The sequence below is a fragment of the Malus sylvestris genome, chromosome 5 (assembly GCF_916048215.2).
Source record: "Malus sylvestris chromosome 5, drMalSylv7.2, whole genome shotgun sequence".
NCBI classification, from domain to species: domain Eukaryota; kingdom Viridiplantae; phylum Streptophyta; class Magnoliopsida; order Rosales; family Rosaceae; genus Malus; species Malus sylvestris.
In genome coordinates, this window is record NC_062264.1 from 42,460,540 (window position 1) to 42,484,846 (window position 24,307).

The following is a 24,307-nucleotide window of genomic DNA, read 5'->3' on the forward strand; positions in this document are numbered from 1 at the left end:
ATCAGTTTTTTCATCAACACAGGAGCATGGAGTCGAGCTGGAGACCTTTTTCTACGTTGGGAAGAGAAATATCACTAAATAATTAAGAGATAATTGACCATCTCTATCAATATTAGTATTAGTACTGCTAGATGTAGAATGAATGTATGTATTAATTGTTTGGTAGATCTTACCTACCTTTGCTTGCTAGCATTTGAGTTGCTCTCTTTAAAGTTGATGCATGGTCCTTCAGTTCATTCCCAAGTCGATGAGTTGAAGTCATTGATAAAGTTCTTAATTTTGCCGCCGGGGGGGTGGGGAGAGAGAGAGGACAGGAGGAGAGGCCAAAGGACCCACGAATGACACCACGCATTACAAACAATTTAATGTAAAGTCAAGCAGGGTCATGTCACCAATCCATCAGTAGCAGTTCAGAAAATATATCATCTCTGAAGACTGTTTAACTATCCAGATTGGAACACAAGACTTCAGTGCAAGAATATATAATCATGTTTACTTGAGCTATAAATTCTTTGTAAGAAAAAGACAAAGCTTTTGACTTCTTGATGTAAGTCTTAAAAAGCTAAATAAACAAAATAGAGAGATTGAGCGAGTCGTAGTGAAAAATATGTTGATAATTTGGTCAGATATCGATAACGTACTAGATATTGTAGATTAAAACTGTTAACTTTGACACACTTGTTTAATTCTATCCACTCCTTTTGTAAGTGCATAGAGAAAATAGTAAGGTTTTTAATTTGAAATGTAGACTAAATTTGTAGACTATATTTATAGGATAAGAAAATATAGGAGGGTCTCGATTTGTATACGCTTGAACTAGCAATCGTATACAATAATCTTTCTAAAAGATGAGCACCGAGATCGTTACTCTAATACTTGTTGAGAGTGGAAAACCACCAACAGAGAATTAAGGGATTTTGTGTGTTATAAGAAATTGGGATGTTCTTCATATTGTCAATTGATTTTATGGTAAAAACTCAATTTTTTTTCTTCATGATAACAAAGCATGTTACCTGATTGTTGAGCCAACGTACGACTCACGTGTTCCCACATCATTTAATATAAGTGTGTGTTGTCGACATTAAGTTTAAATGACTCTACATCTCTGATAGAGAGTGCAAATTCCACATTTAAAATCATGACTCTACATATAAAAAATCACGTTGAGAACATAAACCTCACGCCGAGAATTACTAAATCTTATGAACTCGTTTGGATGTACTTTTAAAATGATTGAAAACACTTTTGGTGAAAATGTTTTTTATACCAATTTTTAGTAAAAATCCAAGTTGATCCTAAAAAAACACCTTAAATGCTTCCTATAAAAAGTACATAACTGGTGTTTATTCCAAAAAACACTTAATTAGTGCTTTTGGAACTCAAATCAATTTAACCAAAAATGCTTTAAATCATTTTAAAAGCAATTCCAAACGAGCCTTATATGTTCTTATTACTATTAGTTGATTTTAGTGGTACCAAAGCATCCTTTGATACCATCAGTATCAATCACTCCACAAACGAAAATGCTAGAAAAATTATGTTTTTAGATCAAATTTTGTAGACCGCATGATGTGACTGTTGATGATTGAATTTTTTTTTATTAACTTAAAAAAAATAACTCAACCAACTATCATATTATGTGATTTACATAATATAATTCGAATAGTGAGACCAAAATTTAAACTAAATTTACAAACTAGATGTCACCAATAGAAAATAAATATATTAATTAATATTTAAGTAATAATCTAATCATTAACAATCACATTATTAACTTATAAATTTAATTTAAAAATTTGATCTACTTAACATTTTTCTAATTCGAATAAATCCACAAATAATGTTGTTTCCTCTTTCTCTCCCACCCCTCCATACCAAACTTTTTGGTTTGGGTGCGTTGCAATTTATTAAAAAGTCTATCGATCTACGAGAGAAGAGCTAGGAGGCTAACGCATCAACAGTCAGTCATCACAAATGGATGTAGCTGAGGTTTGAGCTGTCGTCTTGCATGCCACATGAAACTTGACATCAACAAGTACTAGCTATCGTCATATTTCTACATATAATATAACATCCCCTTGGAAACTACAAACTTCGCAAAAACGAAGGTTTCAATTTTGGTCCGCGATCGGCTCTTCCCAAAATATGAGGCCAAAGATTTACCTTTTCGGCGACTCCATCACCGAGGAGTCCTTCGGCGACGGCGGCTGGGGGGCCTCTCTCGCCCACCACTTTTCCCGCACGGTATTTCTGACTCGTCAAATTTACATCTGGCACTGCAGTTTTGATCCGAAGTCGGAGCCTTTGACTTTTCTTGTGCGATTTGTGAATTGGGTTTTGATTAGGTGGACGTGGTGCTGAGAGGGTACAGTGGGTACAACACCAGGTGGGCCTTGAAAGTTTTGGAGAGGGTGTTTCCAGGTGGCGGTGTAGAAGAAGGTGAGGAGGAGCCGCCGCTTGCTGTCACCATTTTCTTTGGCGCGAATGACGCTTGCCTTCCCGACAGATGCTCTGCTTTTCAACACGTGCCTCTCGACGAGTACAAGCAGAATCTCCTCTCGATCGTCTCATTTCTCAAGGTACCCTCTTTTTGTCTCTTCACACACTCAAAACATAATAAGGGTGCAGATTTTCAGTTGAATCATATTATAGCAGAGTATATTGATTAGTTTCCTTAAAAAGGGTTTACAAAATCCTCATTTTCGGAGTTGAAGATGTATATTGGCTTGCAATATCGTTACAGTGCCATTCAGTTTTTTTCGGATTTTTGGGGATAAGAGAAATGGACACGGGAAGGCAATCATTGTTTGTTAAAATGATAATATTTGTAGAATCAAGCCTTGTGGTTTTGCCCTTGACTAATAAAATGGGATCATGAATTTGTTATAGATCATAGGTCGTAGGTCGTAGTGCACAAGGCTCCCGCTTTACGCAGGGTCTGGAAGAGGTGAATGTCGGCTAGTCTTACCCCCATTTTATAGAGAGGCTGCTCCCAAATCTCAAACCCGAGACCTACCGCTCATGGGCGAAGGCACTTGCCATCGCACCAAGTACCATCATGAATTTGTTATAGAATCAAACATAATGATCCGAAGAGGTGGTATAAATTGTATAAGGTTATCGAAAGATGTATGGTTGTGTCTTTTGCCTTCTAGCCACTTGGCCGTTGTTGCACAGAAAAATGGATCCTTTGCTGCTGAGTTTACTTCTTCCTCTAGATGGTTTTCTTTTTGGAAAATAATTTCCGTCCCAAGTTCCCAACACTCGTTTTTTTTTTTTTGCCTTTTTTCCTGACATTTGGATTGCATACACTAAAAAAAAAAAATTGACAAAAACAAAAGAAAAAGGCCAAGAGAGAAAACGAGAAGGCGAAAATAGTTTTTATTTTTCTATTTAAATAAAAGGAGGAGGTCATTGCTGATTGCGCCAACAGGAGCAATGGATTGGTGGCCTTTCTTAATTTCTGCCACGTTAATAATAGTATACGTATTGTATAGTATAGGGGGGAGTATTATATTTTGTTTCAAGGATTGGAAGCTGGGGACCCTAAAGTTTACCTTTTTATTTATTATTTCTTATCTAAGTTTGGGACCCTAAAAGTTGGCACATAATTCAAAAAGGACTTGAATGGTATTTCAATGTTGTTTTAGCTTTAAGACCCTCAGTTCCACAAGTTACGTGGTTGTTGGGTTTTGTATGCCTTTAGTTTCCTCCCCATTTGCCTGGTTGTTTCTTCATTTTTTTTTTTTTCAATTCTTGTGTACCTTATTGATTTCTCATATGGCATAACCTTTGATATTATACTTTCAATGGGTCACTTCCAGCATGCTTAAACGAATTCACCCGGTCCTCCGGGTGCTAACCTTGCGGGGAAGTTCTTAGAATCGTGGGTTGTTTGGATGGAGACGTCAGAAACTTGACAACCAACATTCGTGAGGCTTTTGTTTCTCATGCTCAAAATCCTCTATTATAAAATCTAGTCTGGGAGTACTAGATATTTTCGATTCGGTGATGCATATTGTTCATTGACTCATCGCATGTGGTCCATGTGAATCTGATGCCTAATAGGTGTAACCTTAGCAGAAGTCCTGCTGTTAGGTATTGCTTTTGCATGATCTATCTGAGAAATGAAGAAAAAAAGGGAGAAAAAAAAGGTATTGATTTCTATTTCATATTTTAGGCCAATAGGGATCGTTTATATGTAGGTTGTGGTTGCAATCACAAAGTGGAAATGATAGAAGAAACGAAGGCTGCAAGCCTGCAAGTTATGAATAAATTCTCTCAGGATTAGGTTGAATCTGATCCTTTTCTTTAGGTTTCCTTCTTAGTCACAAATAATGAACCTAATATCCACATCAGTGTAGGCACCTTTCGATTTCGTACCGTAAGGCAACTTAAACATGGTTGATAGTGATGGTGGGATCATCGATTTACTCAAAATGTGGTTTTCATTTTCTTGTATGACATTTGAGGACGTCTGTGTAAGTTTAAGACCGTTGCATGAGAAACAATTGGAAGCTAAGTTGTATATTTTTGTATGATTGCTATCGTACGAGTGCACCTGCACTCGTATGGAGTGACCATTATTCAGAAACTTGTGAAGCACGTGTATATTGAAGCTTCTCTACTTCGACCACACAAAATTGTGTTTTTCTTTTTCTTTTACATGAAACAGAGGTTGTTTGCTGTTGGTGTCAGCACATAAAACTACCCTTTTGTTCATGCTTTGTACATATGTATATATTTTCTTCATATCTATTCTCTTTCAGAAGCGATGGCCTTCAACTCACATTCTCCTTATCACCCCTCCTCCAATCGATGAAGATGGGCGCCTCCGGTATGGTTTTACTATTTATGGCTTTCGTAATATTCTCTCATTCTTGAACCAAATGTAAATAACTTTGCTATACATTAAGATATGAAATTTGTTGACAATAGAAGAGTTTGATTTCAGTTTGTGTTTATGGTCCAGATTTCCCTATATTGATAATCCATTGAATCAGCCTGAGAGGACAAATAAAGCTGCTGGGGCTTATTCAGAAGCATGTATTTCTGTAGCTCGAGAAAGTGGGATCCCGGTAATAGATCTCTGGACCAAAATGCAGCAGTTTCCTGACTGGGAAAAAGCTTTCCTGAGGTCTCTCTCTCTCAGCCGTGATATTGGTCTACATGCAGTTTTATATGCATCAACACACAGCAATTTCATGTATACACATCTAAGTATCTATGATAGGTCTACATCAAATATGCCATCACATTTTAGCATCTGATCTTGCTTACATACAAATCGTAAACTGTAATTTTGTGCATTACGAACATGTAATTTGTTTTGGTGATTGGAATTGCAGGGACGGTTTGCACCTCTGCCCGCGGGGCAACAGGGTTGTGTTTGACGAGGTGGTCCTAAAGCTGAAGGGTGAAGGCTTGAGTCTAGAAACATTGCCAGTAGATCTCCCGCTTATAGCAGACATCGACACTAAAGACCCTCTTAAGGCTTTCCAAATGTGAAAGAAAAATATTGTGTATCATGGCTAGGATCTTCTATTTTGAGTCTTATTTTGAGTCTTATTTTGGCTCTGGTTGTTTCAAATGTGGTTCTGTTGGTGTAAAAACACGCTTTCGTTGAATTAATTTTAGTTTCAGTTATGTTAGTTTTATACAATAACAACTTATCTTTCTTTTTCCGCCAGATCTTGTTTCAGTCTACAGTTTAGAGTCTTACCTGCAAACATTTCGATATTCAATGAATCCATGGCGAGAAATATCGATAAATATACTTCCTAAAAATAAAGTAAACAAATAAGTTGCATGTTAAAACTTGAAAGAAAGCAAACTCCCTTTATTCATGCAAGATTAGCACACAAGGGAATACAAGAACTGAAAGAAGCAGAAAATGAAAAAGCTCTAACACCAGGTTTCTTTTGTCGCACACGTTCTTCTCTCCCAATACCACCACAATTCTTTTTAACTGAAAAACTCTAGAGAAGGTGCCATCCAACGCAAGTAGTCCGTCAAGCCATAATCCTTGACGAGTTTCGGAGAGCATTTGGATAGTACCTTAAGATGCTTGAGACTAGGTAATGGTGGGGAGAGTTCCTCTCTCATGCTATCCGGAAAGATGGGAGCCTACATCAATTTCACAACCACAGCAAGAAGATTAACAAGAAATACACAATTAGGATTGATAAATAAATATACTGTTAGTAATTATAGATACCTCAGGGTCAGTCACATATACTGTTTGTAACTTTTCGCAGCAACTGAAATTTGCTAGGAACTTTCTTATACAAGAACTCGCTTGGAAGCTGCTAGTGGTGTATCGATCCCAGTCCTTCTCGAGCATGATTGTAGCCTTCGATAAATTTGGAGCATTTATACAAATTTTGCACTCTGAAATAGTTACCTTGCCCCTGAACCAAAAATAGCGTAGATTTGGGAGTATCGATTGTGCCATTCCCAAGGGGACACTGCCTTAATTTAAAACATTTCATATTTTGACTAGTGAAGCTATATGTCCCCAGATGCAGCATTTTTTTTAAGGTCAAACTCTCAAGGAGGGTAATCCTGAAACAAAGCCTTCAAACCATTGGCCTTCAAACTCGGTGTAAACGAAGTCTAGATTCTTAAGTGCTCCAAAACAAGCAAACATGTTGACATTTTTGCACCTCAGAAGACCAATATATGGAATGCAACTGAATCTACAAGGTTCAAGATTCATGGCTTCAACTTCAGTATCAGTTCAAGGTTCATGGGTTCAACTTCGATATCAGTTCAAGATTCATGGCTTCAACTTCAATGTCATACTCTACAGAAATCAGTTACCTTCAAGGATTTGAGATGCTGACTCTTGATGCCCATATGTCTCGAGGCATGGCATGCATTTAAGATCAAAATCTCAAGGAGGGGAAATTTTTGAATCGAATCAAAGCATCCGTGTACAAACTTTGTGTGCATGAAATCAAGATATCTAAGTGCCCCACAAGAAGGAAAATCGATATTGTTGCAGCTCACACTAAGATAATAACTAGCACTTTCCAATCTAAAAGATTCAAGATTCACAGCTTCAACTTTACGAGTCACCTTATCACCTATACTCAAGGTCTTAAATATCGATATTATCGGCGATATTTCGTCGATAATATCGTTTTTTTTAGGGGGATATTTTCACACGTATCCACCTTATTTTCGTCAATATATCGGGATAATATCGATAAAATAAACATAATAATTCAATGTGTGTGTCAGTGTGTGTGTGTGTGTGTGTGTGGTGGTGTGTGTGTTATGCTAAGTTACGTAATATAATATATAATATATATAATATAAATCCTCCAAATGGGCCAACTTTTGACAACTTTTGACAAGACAAAAAGTAGTGGTGGTTGGTTTCATACTCAAAACCGTGTGCCACTTCCAACTCTTTCATATTCGAAGTATCAGATCATCACACCTCTATTACACCTTTTCGTTTCTTCTTCTTTCCTTAGCCCTTTTAGAGCCTTTCCAGAGCCCTTTCAAAGCTTCAACACAAAGGGTTCCATATTTAAGGTAAGTTTACAAACTTATATTTATATTATTGTAATTTATACAACAACAAAAAAATTTGTGTGGACCCGTATATGTGATCTAAGAACCAAATAATACTTGCATGTTAATTTTTTGAAGTAATTAAGTAATGTTGCATAATTATTCCCTAGGATAATTTTAATATGTTTAATGTTATTTATTATTTTATTATTTTATTAATATTAGGTTTTATTATCAAATTGGATTATTATTCATTAATATTAGGTTTTTTTTATTATCAAATTGGATTATTATTCATTAAATTGGATTATTATCAAATTGGATTATTATTCATTAATATGTTTAATATTAGGATTATTTTATTATCAAATTGGATTATTATTCATTAATATTAGGTTTTATTATTCCATATTATTTTTATAATTACTTAAATTCTTACAATCATTTTTTTTACTTCGTATTTAATTCTTCTGTAGAATAACTTTATTATTTAGGTTCTCTTATATAACCGTCATCACTACTATATTTTTTGGCCAAAAAATAATTGCTTAATTTCCATGAAAAATAAATATAGGTACGTTTAAGATGTCTAGTGGAGTTACTAAATGTGATCCAGCTTGGGAACATGGAGACCCAATAAACGGAAACAAACATGGCACAATTTGCAAATATTGTGGTCGGGTAATGAAGAGTGGCAGAGTGACACGACTTAAGTACCATCTTAGTGGATTAGATCCAGGAAATAATGTCCAACGATGCGATAATGTCCCCCAAGAAGTAGTAACTATGGTTATACTCATAACCAACCATTTCCCTACCCTTCATATCCCATTCATGTTGGGATGGAATCGAGCGACTCATGGAAAGAATCCGAGATTCAATCTTCAAATGATTTTGCTTATGGACAACGTCAACCAATCTCGGATCCATATGGGTGGTATGTTAACAATTACATGCAAAACTATTTTGGGGATTTATCATTTGATGACTACTCTTCATAATACACTTACTATACACATAGAGATGATGAAGATAGTGAAAATTTTGAACCTCATAGGAACTTTATGTGGTACTAAGTCACTCATGTATCTTACCATGCAATGTATAAAGTGTAAAATATTGTACTAATTCATTATATATAAATGATTATGGTGTGTTTAAACTTCTTTCATTAATTACTACATATTTTCTACACTCACAATGTTTGATAGCTCGCTATATAATCAACTTAAATCAGTTAAATCCATCATGCAATGCATTTCCTTCCAATTTTTTGTGATAAACTAATAGATAATTGACTAAATAAACATCCTACAAAGTTTCAATAAAAATTTCCAAGTTTTTCTTACAATTTCCGTGGTTTTTATTCAATTTTTATTGATATCGATAATATCCCAATATTTCCATCGAAATTTTCATGTTTTTAGACTACCGATATTTCCGATATCAGCGATATTTTAGACCTTGCCTATACTATAACATTGGAAAGACCAGAACATACTTTTCTATGGGGCATAGACTTTAAATACGGAAGGCTCGCTGATTCATCCAAATTCCAAAGATTTGAGGAAGGAACTTGAAACTGTATGATTAGAAAAGCCAAAGCATGAACTTACCGAAATATTATCAATGGAAGGGCACCGAAAAAAAATGAAAGAATCCCAAGTCACTCAACTGTACTTTGTCAAGGGACAGAGATTTCAAGGATGGAAGCCATATTGAATCATCTGACGTCGTTGTCACATACTCCAGATTTAAAATAGTTAAAGACTCGGCGTTGAGAACGGTATCGGATAAGCAGGAGTGACAACCCCAATAATCCCACGAGGAGTGGTCCACTAAAAGCATGCTTAAGTGTTACGTTTCTCTCAAATGAAAATTTTAAACACGGATCGACGAGATTAGGGTCGACAAGGTATCTTATACGAAGCCTGAATTTATCTATGAGATCATCTGTATTGCGGCGCTTCAAACACTTCTGTCACAAAGTCGATAAAATCTTTATGATAAAGCTTGTCGAGGGGGTCGTGCTCTTCCTCGTCGAAATCTAATGCATGAACAAAAGACCACCCGCATTCCCATTGCTTGGAAAGAATGCTGGCTCCAATTGCATCCCTAGTGGAAAGGAATTTGACGATGTGGTGGCTAGCGATGTCGGGTAAGTGGGCGGCCATGACATTTTCTTTTGATCTTCTTGTGGTTTTTTTTTTGTATGTCATTGTTCCAGCGGCCACTTCTTTCCTAGACATAAGGGTCTAGAAACTCTCAATTTCTGCGATGTTTATGGAGACGGAGAAACCTGATGAAGATGAAGAGGTGAAATACGAAGAACACAAAGAAAGGCCTAGAATATCTAACGGACAAAGTTATTCACACATCCATTTTTTATTTTTCACACCCTAGTTAAGTTTTAGTCATTGATCTTCTTTAATTCATTAATTTATTAATTCGACGATCACAATTTGAGAAGAGTGTGTGAGAAGTAAAAATAAATATCTAGATAGCACTACACTGTATAATATTCTTCCGTTCCTGCCCTATTAATTAACCCTAGCTTACCTTAGCCTCTAATTCTATGAGGAGGAGGATTCTCTTCCCTCTTATTTCTCTCTCCTTCCCTCCCCTTCCCTCCCCTCTTCTCACATAAACCACAACTTTTCTACCACGCCAACGTAAATTGGGCTATTGTACCGAGGATGAAATATGGATACTGAATGGTGAGTAGTCACCTTTTGATTTGTTCAGTGATCTTTAACACATGTTTTATTATTTAAAAAAATAATGGGCGTGTCATTAATTTTTCTTGGGATTTAAAAAATAAGTCACTTGGTATTACGGTCTAGAAGTATTTATCTTTACTTGTAAATGAGATGTCTTATGTTCAATTTTCGCCAAAGGCGAATACGAACCACATTATTGCTAGCCCATTGTAATGATGAGCCCACCCTCTCTTCCTTAGTATAGATAATAAGGAAACTAATGAAAAGTAAAAAAAAAAACTTTAATTTTAATGAAAAATGACAAATGTGTAGTGAATAGCACCAGAGAAAGATAAAAATATGATTTTTCGTTAAAAGTGAACAATACCAGAAGTGTTTCGTTAAAAATCCCTAAATAATATAGTTTGTTCAAATATATATATATATATATAAAAGATACACGCGATATTTTTTTATTAATATATATATATATATATATATAAAAGATACACGCGATATTTTTTTATTAGGCCAAATCAGATATTGAATACATAGCATACTCACTATTTTCCTTTTAATTATTACTTCTAGTCAAGCTCTACAAACATATTACAGGCATACCGGTCGACTGATTAGTACATATAGTGTATTTTATTTTCTCTTACACATGCAGGCACTGCACTTAAGATAACAAACTCATAGGATCTCTCATTGAAAAAAAAAAAACAAAAACAAAAACAAAAACAAAACAAACAAACATGAAAACGTTCCCTCGTTTACCATATGATCTTGTACTCAAATAAGTTGCACCTAACACATATCAATTGGTCCAGTGAACTTCATGAATGATCTGGAATTAGCACCTACGAGTAATAAACTTCCCTTGAAGATCATCTTTGCAGTCCAGTGCCGGAGGACTACTGTTGTGCTGGTGGTCTGGGCCTCCTGGTGAGACTCTGTCAGTCAAATTCCTCATCCTCTTTTTATATTGCTGCTGATTCATTTTAGACAAATCATAGCGTAATCCACGTAATATATAAGCACTATTCATCCTAGTTCTCTGCATCGACTTGCGCCCGCCATAATATTGTGTCGCTTCCAAGCCGCTGACATGCAATGACCAAATAAGTATGATCATCAGCACTGATGCTCTCATGAAGACACTTGAATCTGCAGACATTATATTAGCTAGCAACGACTGTGATAAGCGATTTAGCTGATCAAGTGCTTGTGAACAGAAGTGGTGGAACTCCTTGCTTCACAAGCCCAAATTTATAGCACTACTTGACATGCTGACAAGCTGACAAGCCCAAATCTATAGCAATACTCGGATGTGGATTAGACTATTTTGCCAATGTGGAACTTTGTCTTTCTCTGCCCTTTTGCTTCTAATTTGACCCCACTTTTCGAGAATCTATCACGATCATGTTGAAACATTTCTTTTATCATGTTGCATATCCAGTTGAACCATACTCATTAATTTTGGTCTAGTCACCTCGAATATTTACAACCGCAGTTTAATAATGGAAATCTTCCTTTTAATAATCCAACGGTTCTTGACAATAATCATGGACGAAAGTTTACCATAGACCTAAAACAAAGTGAATGAGAGTCTTGTATGAGTTTATAAGTAAGTTGTCACATCTCGGGCCCGCTCCACCACCGTAGCATGATATTGTTCGCTTTGGGCCCCAACTATGCCATCACGGTTTTGTTTCTAGGAACTCACATGAGAACTTCCCAGTAGGTCACCCATCATGGGATTGCTCTCGCACGCTACTCGCTTACCTTCAGAGTTCCGATGGAACCCGAAGATAGTGAGCTCCCAAAAAGTCTTGTGCTAGGTAGGGATGAAAATATACATTTAAGGATCACTCTCTTGGGCAATGTGGGATGTTACAATCCACCCTTCTTAGGGGCCCAACGTCCTCGTCAGCACACCACAGCTAGGGTTAGGCTCTGATACCATTTGTCACATCCCGGGCCCGCTCCACCACCGTAGCACGATATTGTCCGATTTGGGCCCCGACTACGTCCTCACGGTTTTGTTTCTGGGAACTCACACGAGAACTTCCCAGTGGGTCACCCATAGGTCACCCATCATGGGATTGCTCTCGCGCGCTACTCGCTTACCTTCAGAGTTCCGATGGAACCCGAAGCCAATGAGCTCCCAAAAAGTCTTGTGCTAGGTAGGAATGAAAATATACATTTAAGGATCACTCTCTTGGACGATGTGGGATGTTACAATCCACCCTCCTTAGGGGCCCAATGTCCTCGTCAGCACACCACAGCTAGGGTTAGGCTCTGATACCATTTGTCACATCCTGGGCCCGCTCCACCACCGTAGCACAATATTGTCCGATTTGGGTCCCGACTACGTCCTCACGATTTTGTTTCTGGGAACTCACACGAGAACTTCCCAGTGGGTCACCCATCATGGGATTGCTTTCGTGCGCTACTTGCTTAACTTCGGAGTTCCGATGGAACTCGAAGCCAGTGAGCTCTCAAAATGCCTCGTGCTAGGTAGGGATGAGAATATACATTTAAGGATCACTCCCCTGGGCGATGTGGGATGTTACATAAGTTGAGTTATTTTTTGTGTTGTCAATTGATTTTATGGTGGAACTTTAACTTTCTTCATAGTAATAGAGCGGGTTATCCCATGTGCGAAACTCAACGCTACATGTGCTCCACGTCATCCATTTTGTGTTGTCAACGGTTTGAAAATTGGCCACACGTGAGGGGGCCTGTTGAGAATGTATTACATATTGATAAGAAGAGAGATCCTGCATGAATTTGTAAGTAAATTAAGTTACATCTTGTATTGCCAATTGTATAATATAAACTCGATTTTCTTCGTGAAGTACACTTGGAGTAAAAACAGGTAAGCATATACCAATTTGTCAAGGCTCTTATTTGAATTGATAATGTGTTTAAATGTTTTAGATAATTGGCATTGCCTTCTAAGGTCTTTGGGTAGATATCTACCAATTCCCACTTTGGATGTTGCAAATTTTCTTTCCACGTGGTTATTAATAAACAAGTACCATCTGCTTTTCTTAAAATTGGCATTATACGTCTTTATGTCGTTTTATGATATGGTGCTCAATTTCATTTTTCAGCTCTTCCTCAATCTTAACAGTTCTCTTTTGATTATTTTAGAATATATTTCTCTATCAAAAGTGTACAGATAAATCTTCTTAGGATGATTTATAAACAATGCGCACTAGCTAAAATGCCACTTGCACTTGACAAAAAAAAAATAAAGGATAAGACCTTTGGCTCTTTCTTTCCCTTCTTTTCGTGGGGTTGAGGTTAGGAATATATTAGGTGTGATATTCACACATTTTTTTAAAAAAGTTTTATAGATTTATTTTTTATTTTTTATCTTTGAATCGGATGAATTAAAAAAAATTAAATGACAAAAATTAATAAAGAGTGTGTGAAAAATAAAAAAATGATATGTGGATAGCACATCCCTATTTTTATCAGGCTTTAGTTTATGGTACCTTTTGAAAAAATGTACTAGTATCCTTTAATTTGAACGATTGTTTTATAATGGAACTAGGTCTGCGCATAATAACTTATTTGATAGTGTGAGAGTTATTTTTGTTCACGCACTAAAGTGGTGAAAATGCTCATCACTTTATTAATTATTGTTAGATTAATTTAAATTTTAAATTTTGTGTAATAGATAGATTAAATCAAACTCATTAAACGGTAATAAATAGGGATATTTAGAATCACCATTAATTTAAAGTGGTGAGCAAAAATATTTCCTAGGACACTCACAACATAAACACTAACCTTGTTACACTAATAACAATATCATTCTTTGTTATTAACTACTATCTTACCATTATTATAATATAACATTACCTTTCTTGTAAAGTTTGGAGGTTGAATGTTAATGCTATGTTGTAATACTGCCAAAATGAGGTAGTGAGTCCAATAATTTTTTTTAATTTTTTATATTCTATATATAGTAATTTATTATGAGGCTAAACCCCATCATTTTGATTAGTGTAAATATCATTTGCTAAAAAAAAATTATTTAGTGAGTCATGATTCTTTTGACCACGGATTAAGAAAATAGATTAACCCTTTTCATAAAGGTCCTTTTGCCATGCGTGTAGTGGTTCTTTTAATTAATACAAGTGAGGCGCCGCATATTAACGTATCTTGGCCACTGTTTCTCTCCGCTTTTAGGGTTTCGGAAGATTTTATGTCTTTCCGCCACTCTTTATTTGCCGTCGTGTCCACAAGTTCGTAAAAATATAAAACTCATTTTTGACGTTCAACATTTGGCAGTTTGCTGTCATCATTCGTCTTCAAGTCCACGGGTAGCCTTGTGCACGATCCTACACAAATTTCGTAAAATATTCAGCTAGTGATCTGAGACATAAAAGCAAACCTCATTCGTTAACCAAAACTTAAAGTCGCTTTACTTTTCTTTTCAACCATGAGCTATTCACTTCTTGCACCACATTTCTAGTCGGATTCTTCAACTGGTTCACCTAGTATCTAATTTAAGCCCTTTTCTCTTCTTGATGCCGATCGAGAAAGAACATCAAGGAATTTGACTTCTGTCCACCAAGCATCAAGCATCCAAAGTCCTTCCAAGTGGTGACATATCGGTTTATTTGACAACACATCTTCTGCACATTTGAAATTAACTGACATTGATCAAAATTTGAATAGCCTCTTGTGCATGAATTTCCACATCTCCCACCATGAGAGTTTGCCATTCCTCTTTCAACGATGACGTGATATTATTTCACCGTACAAATACATAAGTGGAACAATTTACTCTGTTTTATTATGTAAAGATAATAACTAGAAAATTTCATTTCATATGAATTAAACAAATTAACAACTTATCAAGAGGGTGCTACTTTTATCATAATCTGTGATTTGTTCCACACATGTAGATGACAATGCCATCTTCAAATTGAATGATTTATTTTACAAATAATATTCAAATAATAATAAAGAAAATTAACAGTTCCCACCCATGAACTTAGTCTGGTAACATGATATCATGTTGTCATTAAATAAAAAATCATTACTCACATGTACGAAGCCAAACCCAAATTATACATAAGGATACATTGTACAAATTAAAAAGTATAAAGAAATAACTTGGGTAACCGTAACCGAATGCAAACCCAACCTGAACTTGGGCCAACTCAGCGTCTAGTTTCAGATTTTGTCGGATTACAAAGGACCCATGCCAAAATTAGGTAGTCAACGCAAGCCCAATAATACACAGTTCTTTGCTAATTAAGTTGCTAACTTTTAATAATTTTCCGACACTCCAGGGAAAACATTAACAAAAGAGACAAAACCAAGACTAATATTGGCTCCATATGAAATATAGAGGGATATTGTATGTGCTTATAAGTAATTAGACTATTTCTCATATTGTTAATTGATTTTCTAGTGGAACCTCAACTTTCTTCATGGTTTTAGAGCATAGTATCTCATGTGTGAAGCCCAAAAATCATACATATTCTACGTCATCTGATGAGGTGGTGGATAGATATAGTGAATTTTTGTTTTTATCTGATTAAGGGCTGGTTTGGTATTGCTGTGCTTTGAAAAAAAGCTGCTGTGAGAATAAGCGGCTGTGAAATAAATCAGCAAAGTGTTTGGTAAACTTTTTTGTAAAAGTGCTTTTGGAAAAAAAAAAAAAGCAGTTTGATAGTGGGTCTTTTTATTAAAGGAGCACTATAGCTCCGTGTGCTTTGAAAAAAAACCAGTTTTCCAAAGCTGCAAATAGCAGCTTCAGCTTTTTCCTTTGATTTCAGCTTATTCTCACAACAACTTCCAAAATAAGCCTATTTTTTTAGTTTACCAAACACCTAAAACCCTCACAGCTTTTTTTTATGAGTGTTTTTTTTTTAAGCACCTCACTCCTAAACCACCCCTAACTCAGTGGATGAGGTGGTGGACATATCATTGTTATGTAATCAGTTGTCGTGTTATCTGATTAATTTTTTCAGTTGCCTGGATATCACTACATATCATATAAATCCAAGCCTGCCATACATATTTGGCCATGCAGATGATGAGGCTTAATTTAATTAAAAAACCAGGGATCCAAAAAGTAACAGCTCCCTTCTGATCTTAATGACGATTGGTGGATCTAAATCCAATGCAATAGTGATGTGGTTGCCATTCTAATCCCATGCAAATTAAGTAGAACTGCCACCGTCTCTGACAGTTGATGTCAGCTGAGGTAAACTAGAAAGATTATTGGGTGGAGTCTTTTGCTAGCTAACTAGGTGATGCTGCTGATTGCATTCGTTATCTGTCCAATGGACTCCACTTTGGATGAATTAACCTAAAGTGGATTTGGGATAAGCCATAAGATCAATTAGACATAGATTGAGTACTTAAAGGCGGTGTATTCACTTGGAACTTTTATAGGATGTAGAAAAGCTGAAAAATTCAAGAGCATTCAGTCAAAAATTTTGAAGAGTTTATAGAAGTATATAAAAATTCAGGTGTATTTAATTGTAATTTTTAAACGAATGTATAAAAACTACATATTTATTAAATTAAAGGGTGTAGTATATTAAGATTTATATGGACTATTGTTGATAGCACCAAAATAATGGGCTGGAATGCTATGTGGAGGGCCAATGCCATAAGCCCAAAATAGCACTAACCAAGTGACCAAAAGTACGTCTAGTACTACAAAAAATTATTCGGCACCCTGCCGCTATTATCACCAACCAAGTGACCAAAAGTACGCCTAATACTACAAAAAATTATTCGGTACCCCGCCTCTATTATTGCCAACCAAGTGATTAAAAGTACGCCCAGTACTCCAAATTATTCGGCAGCCTGCCGCTATTATCACCAACCAGGTGATCAAAAGTACGCCCAGTACTTCAAATTATATATGAGCATTACTCATATCAATCATACATAAACATTCATGAGCATTACTCATATCAATCATACATAAAAATTCATGAGCATCACTCATATCAACGTCCATGAGCATCACTCATGTCAATCAACATGAACATTCATGAGCATCACTCATGTCAATAAGCTTCAAAAGCTTCATTTACAGAGCTCTAGCTTCAAAAGCTTCATTTACAAAAGCTTTAACTTCAAAAGCTTCATTTACAGAGCTCCAGCTTCAAAAGCTTCATTTACAAAAGCTCTAGCTTCAAAAGCTTCAGTTGCAAAGCTTCACCTACAAAGCTTCAGTGCAGGGTATACAAATACTGCCTCCGAACAACCGCCACTTCGGCCCATACATGGATTCAATTTGAAGTCTTCAGCCAACAGACTCTATTGACCGAAGACTTGGAGGACTACATTATGTACCATATATTGGGCCTCATGAAAAATACTTGGGGGACTTAGCCCATTATTTATGTATCGAGGAGCGAACCCTTATTTTATAAAAGGGACTCCCTCATTTTCATTAGAGAGCGCCCATTCTTTATGTACTAAATGTACTGAGGAGTGAACCCTTATTTTATAAAAGGGACTTCCTCACCATCATTAGAAAAACATCACCGCTTACCGAGCAACCGCCTCGCCACGAGCATCAACTCTAGCCCATCACTTATGTATTGAGGAGCGAACCCTTATTCTATAAAAGAGACTCATTCACTTTCATTAGAGAGCGCCCATTCTTCATGTACTGAGGAGTGAGCCCTTATTCTATAAAAGGGACTCCCTCACCATCATTAGAGAAGCATCGTCGCCTATCGAGCAACCGTCTCGCCGTGAACATCAACTCTAGCCCATCACTTATGTATTGAGGAACGAACCCTTATAAAAGTGACTCCCTCACCTTCATTATAGAGCATCGCCGCCTACGGAGCAACCGCCTCACCGCAAGCATCAACTCTAGCCCATCATTTATGTATTGAGGAGCGAGCCCTTATTCTATAAAAGTGACTCCCTCACTTTCAACGCCACAAGCCGAGCTAACCAAGGCAACATAAGCCACAAGCCATGCAACCTCGCAACATGTGTTACTTTTAGTTAAGCATCATTTCAGATTGAGCACCGCCTTATATCGAGTATTAGTCTTAGACGACATCTAGTTACTTCGGCCCACACATGGACTGAATTTCAAGTCTCCAGCCAAAAGACTCTCTTGATTGAAGACTTGGGGGACTACTGTTTGCACCATACTTAGGGCCTCCGTATTTAGATTTCATATAAATACTCGGGAGACTTAAATGTAATTATGTAATAAAGGAATGGGCAAATATGTAATAAGTGAGAAGCTCTTATTCTATAAAAGAGACTCCTCACCCTCACAATAGGGGAGGCCAATTCTTAGGCCATATCCTCACCCTCTCAGAGCTCTCATCCTCACAGAGAAGCTCTCTCTCTCTCCCTCTTCAACATCTCAGAAATATAATAATCAGTGTGGACGTAGCCCAAACATTGGGGTGATGAACCACGATACATCTTGTGTTATTTACTTTCTTGCAGATTCACGGTCGGATTTATGTTGTTCCAAGACCTCCGGTTTTGTGCATCAACAAACTCTATAAAAGGTTAATGAAATACTTTTGCAGAATTCTAGAGAGTTTGATGCTAGAACGTTTTAAAATTCTATACATTTTAATGACCAATTTATTAATAAGCATTATTATTTTACTATTGAAATGTGGTGAGGACAAAAGTGGTCTGGTGATGGAAGTGTCACATGGTGATTGTCAGCAAGATGGTGGTATTAAAGTCCATGTCTTTAGTGGCAACAATAATACTAGGGGTCGTGATTAATTGTGGTGGTGGGGTGTTGGAGTGGTGGAAGAGAATGATGGGGGAGGTGGTGACGATGGTGGTAAAGGTGACTGTTAGGTGGTGTCAGTGGTGGTCATAATAAGGTTGGTGCTGTATGCCCACTGCAGTGATGGTGGTGGCCATGGTGACAACAGAGGTTGTGGGGATGAAGGGTAGTCATGGTAAGGCAATGGTGGTGGCTTGATGATGAAAGTGATAATAATAATAATAATAGTTATTGCGTAATGGTGAGTAGTGTAGTTTATGATTGGAGAATTGAGAAACAATGAAATCCATCAAAATCTTACATTGAAAGCAATACAAGTTTATCAAAATCCATGACATATTAAAATCCTTAAATTCAATAAAATTTTGAATACACCTAGATTTTTGTAGGAAAAAAAAAACATAATTGAATACCACAAGATTTTCATAGACTTTTTAGAAGGGATAATGCTAAAGAGACTAAATTTGTAAACAAAATTTGCAAACTAAATGATGTGTCACCAATAGGAATGTGCACGTTTATCAACAATTAACTAATAAACTAATTATCAACTTCCATATCCTTTAATTTTCTAAATTTTATCTACAAATTTAGTCTCCCTATCATTATATTTTTAGAAGTCATAAAAACTCTTTATTTAATATTAGGTGAATTTTTTTTTAACAAACGATATTATCTACACTATAGAGTGGGGAGTGGGCTAAGCCTAGCAATAATGTTGTTCAAATTTTCTTTTGGCAATAATCAAATATAAGACTTCTCACTTACAAGTGAAGAGGAATACAATTAGACCATAGTACAAAGCAGCTATACAAGGTAATTTTTATTGTCTTCTTAAATCTATATATTGAATACACTTGAATTTCAGAGTCAAGCAAAGTCCATCAAACTCTATATCCAATACATCACCCTAAAATTTGCTTTTAAAGAATTTTGGTAAGAATTTTAAAATGTACTTTATGTTTTAACAAATTCAGCTTCTCTGAATTTTAAATTGTAGTTTACTCCAGTCCTTGCAAATAGGATAAAAGAAGCCCATGAGAATAAGATGGTTTGAATATTCTTCCCCCAATTAAGGTTTGTTTAAAGTATGAATAGTTATGGTATTTATAGATTTTTCATCTTCATTAGAGCAAGTCCATCCATGACCCAAAAGGCAGGTGAAGGCTTTGATATTTATAACCGTCCTTGTCATTGTCGAAGCTCAATGGTGGAGTTGCATAAATGCAATCACATTTCAGAAGGCAATTACATGCCATTTCCCTTGTTTTGCCTTTACAATCCTAAAATGAGTGGACTTTCTTTTAGAGTAGTTCCAATGTAGCAAGGCCCCTCTGGACAATAGGCAACTCAATCCTCTTGAATGAATATAAAATGCATGTAGTGAACAGTAACTACATAAGTGCATCTCTACCCCTAGACAGAATAGTCTAGACAATTCATATTAAAATATTAGTAATTTTTATTTTATAAAATAATTTAAAATAATTTTATTTTTAATTTTGGATATGATATTTTAACCAAAGGCGGATGAGCATGGTTAGGTATTTTTCTGTATTTTTATAATTTTTTAAATAGTTTTTTTTTTAAATTTAAATTGAGGCTGACGTCAATTACATGGATTAGGTGCCAGGCCCATGGAATTTCGCTTGATTGAGTCCTCGGGCTCACCTTGAGCCCAATTACCCGAATGAGCTAGAGTGTTTTAGAGGGAGAGGGAGTGGATTGGGTTGCCTATCAATAGGGCTATAGACTATAGTGAAAGTGTTCTTAGAAGGGTAATGACAAGGCAAATGCAAGAGCATTTAAATTTCCCTCTAAAAGTTGAGTCCTTTTGTGCAACTCCACCTATTGGGTTTGGGCAAAGGTGAGTACTATTCACAAATATCTTTTTTTATGCCTTGTAAGTGTGTTTAAGCAGGGCTGGCCCAGGCCCAGTGCAGGCAGGGCGACCGTCCAGGGCCCAAAAAAATTAGGGGCACCAAAATTATTAGGGTGGTATGTTTATATATGTTTTTATAAGAGTATAAATTTATAAAGTTTGGTTCAAATACACAAAAATTGAACTAGAGGTGGTGGTTTGTCATTTGAAAATAATGAGGAGGTCTTGGGTTCAAAACACCCCATGTGTGCTTATTTACTTTTCATTTTTCAATGATTTTTGTTGTTTAAAATTAACAAGAGGTCCTAAGTTCGAAATGCTATGTGCATGTTTATTTTTTTCAATTTTTACAAATTTTTGTTTGGTTGTTAATTTATTTTTAGTTACTATCTAGTAGCTATGTGGGTTGTTATTTTTAAATATTCGTTTTAATTCAAGTCTAATCTTCAACAAAAAATAATACGTAGACCAAATTTGCAAATTATATGATGTGTCATCAAAATGTTTAATTTAGTGCCCATTCATTAATAAGACATATCAATTAAAGACTCAAAAACATCATTATTATTTAGTCCCATATTGACAAGGTTATTAAATAAGAAAAAAACATCTCACGATTTATTCAAAAACACATTCAAAGTTCAGATGGAAAACAAAACTCATCATCTATCTACTTGTAAGCCCGAAGGTGTTTTGTTTCCCTCTCTCAATACAAAATAAATTAGTCTTTCAGTGTTTCTAAATTATTGAGTTTGAAGTGTTTTTCTAAGTATAATTTTTTCGATGTCTTATGTGTGAAAATAAATAATTTTCTTACATGAAGTTAGGGCACTTTTTTTTACGTCGCCCCTGGCCTCAAAAATCTCTGGACCGGCATTGTGTTTAAGTATGAACTTTATAAAGTTTGTTCTTTGAAAATAAAGCTCTATGTTTACTTATGATAGTTTAATTTTAAATACAAAACAAAGCACCACATTACATCAAGCATAATTAAAATGCGAATGAAAAAGATGATTGGATATTATTAGGGGTGGGTTCGGTACAGTTACCGTACCAAAACCCTCGTACCACTTACTGTACTAAACTTTCGGTTTGCTAAAATCTATTACCATTACCATACCAAACTTTCGGTATACTAAAGTTCGGTATTGCAAAATAGTTCGGTTGACATGGTATGGCAATGGTAATTGCCACTTTTTTTTGGGATAAAATCTGTTTTTGCTTTTTCAACCCAATTCAAGGGCAAAACTTTTTTATTGTACCTTTATCTCATACATTGTAGCATAAATTCATCTATTATTGATCATTCACAATTCACACACACAATAATTCAAATGATGCATCAAGATTTATGATTATTTATGATGAAAATTAAGCTTACAATCCAAATAGAAGTTACGAACCAAAACAAATAGAAGTTAAAGTTTCAAATCAAATGAAAATTGAAACTAAACTTCAAAAAGTAAAATTCATTGATCAATTCTTCAAGTTTGAGATGTCAAAGCTTTTGGAGGAAACATTGAACTTGTAGAAGATTGAGCTTGTGTCAAGCGTACATTACAAACAAAGAAAACATATTAGTAGAAAGAATAATTAAAGTTAAAAACCATTTAACAACAAATTTACTAAAAAAATTAAAGCATATCTTACTTGTTTCCACTTCTTTCATTTCCTTGTAAAATTAAAGCATATCTTCCGTTGGTTCCTTTTAGAAGTTTACTTCATCCACCTTAAGCCAATCACTAGTACACACTAGTGCCTCTACCATTTTAGGAGTCAAAGATGCCCTAAAAGGGTCCACAACCTTCCTCCCTAGGCTAAATGCATTTTCACTAGCAACGGTGGAAGTGGGGATTACAAAGATATCCTTAGCTATTTGTGAAAGAATTGGGAACTCTTTTGTGTTTGATTTCCACCAATTCAAGAGATCAAAGCCACCAACAACAATGCTAATATAAGGAGCGGCGAAGTACTTATCAACTTCATTGGATATCTCCAAAAGGCTTTGCGCCCTCCTTTCTTGTATAAGCTCCTTCATTATTTCAATTTTGTTCTCATCACCCCCACAAGCTTGAATTATGTACTCCTCATTTAGTTCCACATCTCCCAATGGAGCCCCAATGGTAGTAGAAGAACCCTTCCTATACTCATTATACAAATCAAGCAAGCATTTTTTAATCTCCTTAAGCATCCAAGCTATCTTTCTATCATCCCATCCAAGTGTTTTGAGGCTAATGGTAATCATTTGAAGTTTATAACAAGGGTCTAGAACTTGGCCAAGAAACATAAGTGGGTTCACATTTTCAAAACTTCCCTAATACTTGTAAATTTATACATCATTATATTAGCCACCCTTTGCAATGTAGAATTGATAGGATCTTTCCTTTTCTTCTCAATCTCTATTTGTAAAGAAACCACTTGATCCATAGCAAAGTTGATGTAACATTTTTTTGTTGCATTAAGCTTCAAAGTAGAATCATGAAACTTCTTAAGAAAGTGCGTAAAGGCTAGTGATTTCTCCCAATCCTCCTCATCCGGAGGCCCCACTTTCTTTCCAAAATTCTTCTTTGAATCCATCTCCATTTCTTCAAAATAATCACGAAATTGCACATTCCCTCCGCCATCCTAAGAAGCATCTTCCTAAACTTGTATGCAACGTCAAGAATTTTATATGTTGCATTCCACCTTGTAGACACATCAAAAGGCACATTTGACATCTTGTCCATCTGGAATAAGATAGTAAAATCCCTAAACTTATCCAATCTAGCTTGTGAAGAATGAATGTACTTGACACAATTTTGAATCCCCTCAACCGACTTAGCAAGCTCCTTTAACCTACTATTGACAACTAAATTTAAGATGTGACAAAAACACCTCATATGTATGTACTTCCCACCAACCAAGAGAGAATTCATTTCCCCTAGCCTCTTTTTCATGTAGTCAACCGCAACATCATTGGCGGAAGCATTATTAACCGTAATGCTAAAAATCTTCTCTATCCCCCATTGGTTTAAACACACATCTAGAACTTTCCCAATGTCTTCTCCCTTATGACCCGTGATTTTATGAAGTTTATGATCCGTTTGTGCAACTTCTATTCATTACCCATGAAGTGAGCGGTAACTACCATGTAGTTAATGTTTTGTACTGATGTCCAAGTATCAGTTGTGATACTTACCCTTTGATTATGCATTGCTTTAAATAACTTAGATTTCTCCAACACATATAAATCCTACACACTGGCTGCAATCTTCTTCCTATTTGGAATCTTGAACCGAGGTTGAGCCTCTTTCATCATATCAATGTACCCACTACCTTCAACCACCTTAAATGGTTGTCTATCCTTAATGACAAACATCACAACCTTTAACTCAAGTTTTTTTTTTTGGTTAAAGTGTGGGGGGCCAATCCACTGCCCATAGACTC

The 24,307-nt window shown here is 35.9% G+C and overlaps 2 protein-coding genes across 2 annotated transcripts in view; one reads left to right on the plus strand and one right to left on the minus strand.

The window, feature by feature from the left end:
• Positions 1 to 1,873: 1,873 nt before the first annotated feature.
• On the plus strand, positions 1,874 to 5,689 carry LOC126624489 (GDSL esterase/lipase At5g45920). The gene is made up of 5 exons (XM_050293553.1): positions 1,874 to 2,244; positions 2,346 to 2,579; positions 4,770 to 4,837; positions 4,973 to 5,137; positions 5,349 to 5,689. Exons 1-5 carry the CDS (start codon positions 2,146 to 2,148, stop codon positions 5,506 to 5,508), a joined length of 726 nt encoding a protein of 241 aa, XP_050149510.1. The 5' UTR covers positions 1,874 to 2,145; the 3' UTR covers positions 5,509 to 5,689.
• Positions 2,947 to 24,307, minus strand: part of LOC126624481 (uncharacterized protein At4g18490-like) — a 72,809-nt gene continuing 51,448 nt past the window's right edge. The window contains exon 6 of the mRNA XM_050293546.1: positions 2,947 to 2,963. The gene's annotated coding sequence lies outside the window, so the exon portion shown is untranslated. The remainder of the gene's footprint in view (positions 2,964 to 24,307) is intronic.

Excerpts from the sequence above, each read along its gene's own strand:
- LOC126624489 (XM_050293553.1), top strand. The coding sequence starts at position 2,146 with ATGAGGCCAAAGATTTACCTTTTCGGCGACTCCATCACCGAGGAGTCC. Across the intron at positions 2,580-4,769 it reads CGATCGTCTCATTTCTCAAG|AAGCGATGGCCTTCAACTCA; the intron begins GTACCCTCTTTT and ends ATTCTCTTTCAG. Across the intron at positions 5,138-5,348 it reads TGGGAAAAAGCTTTCCTGAG|GGACGGTTTGCACCTCTGCC; the intron begins GTCTCTCTCTCT and ends TTGGAATTGCAG.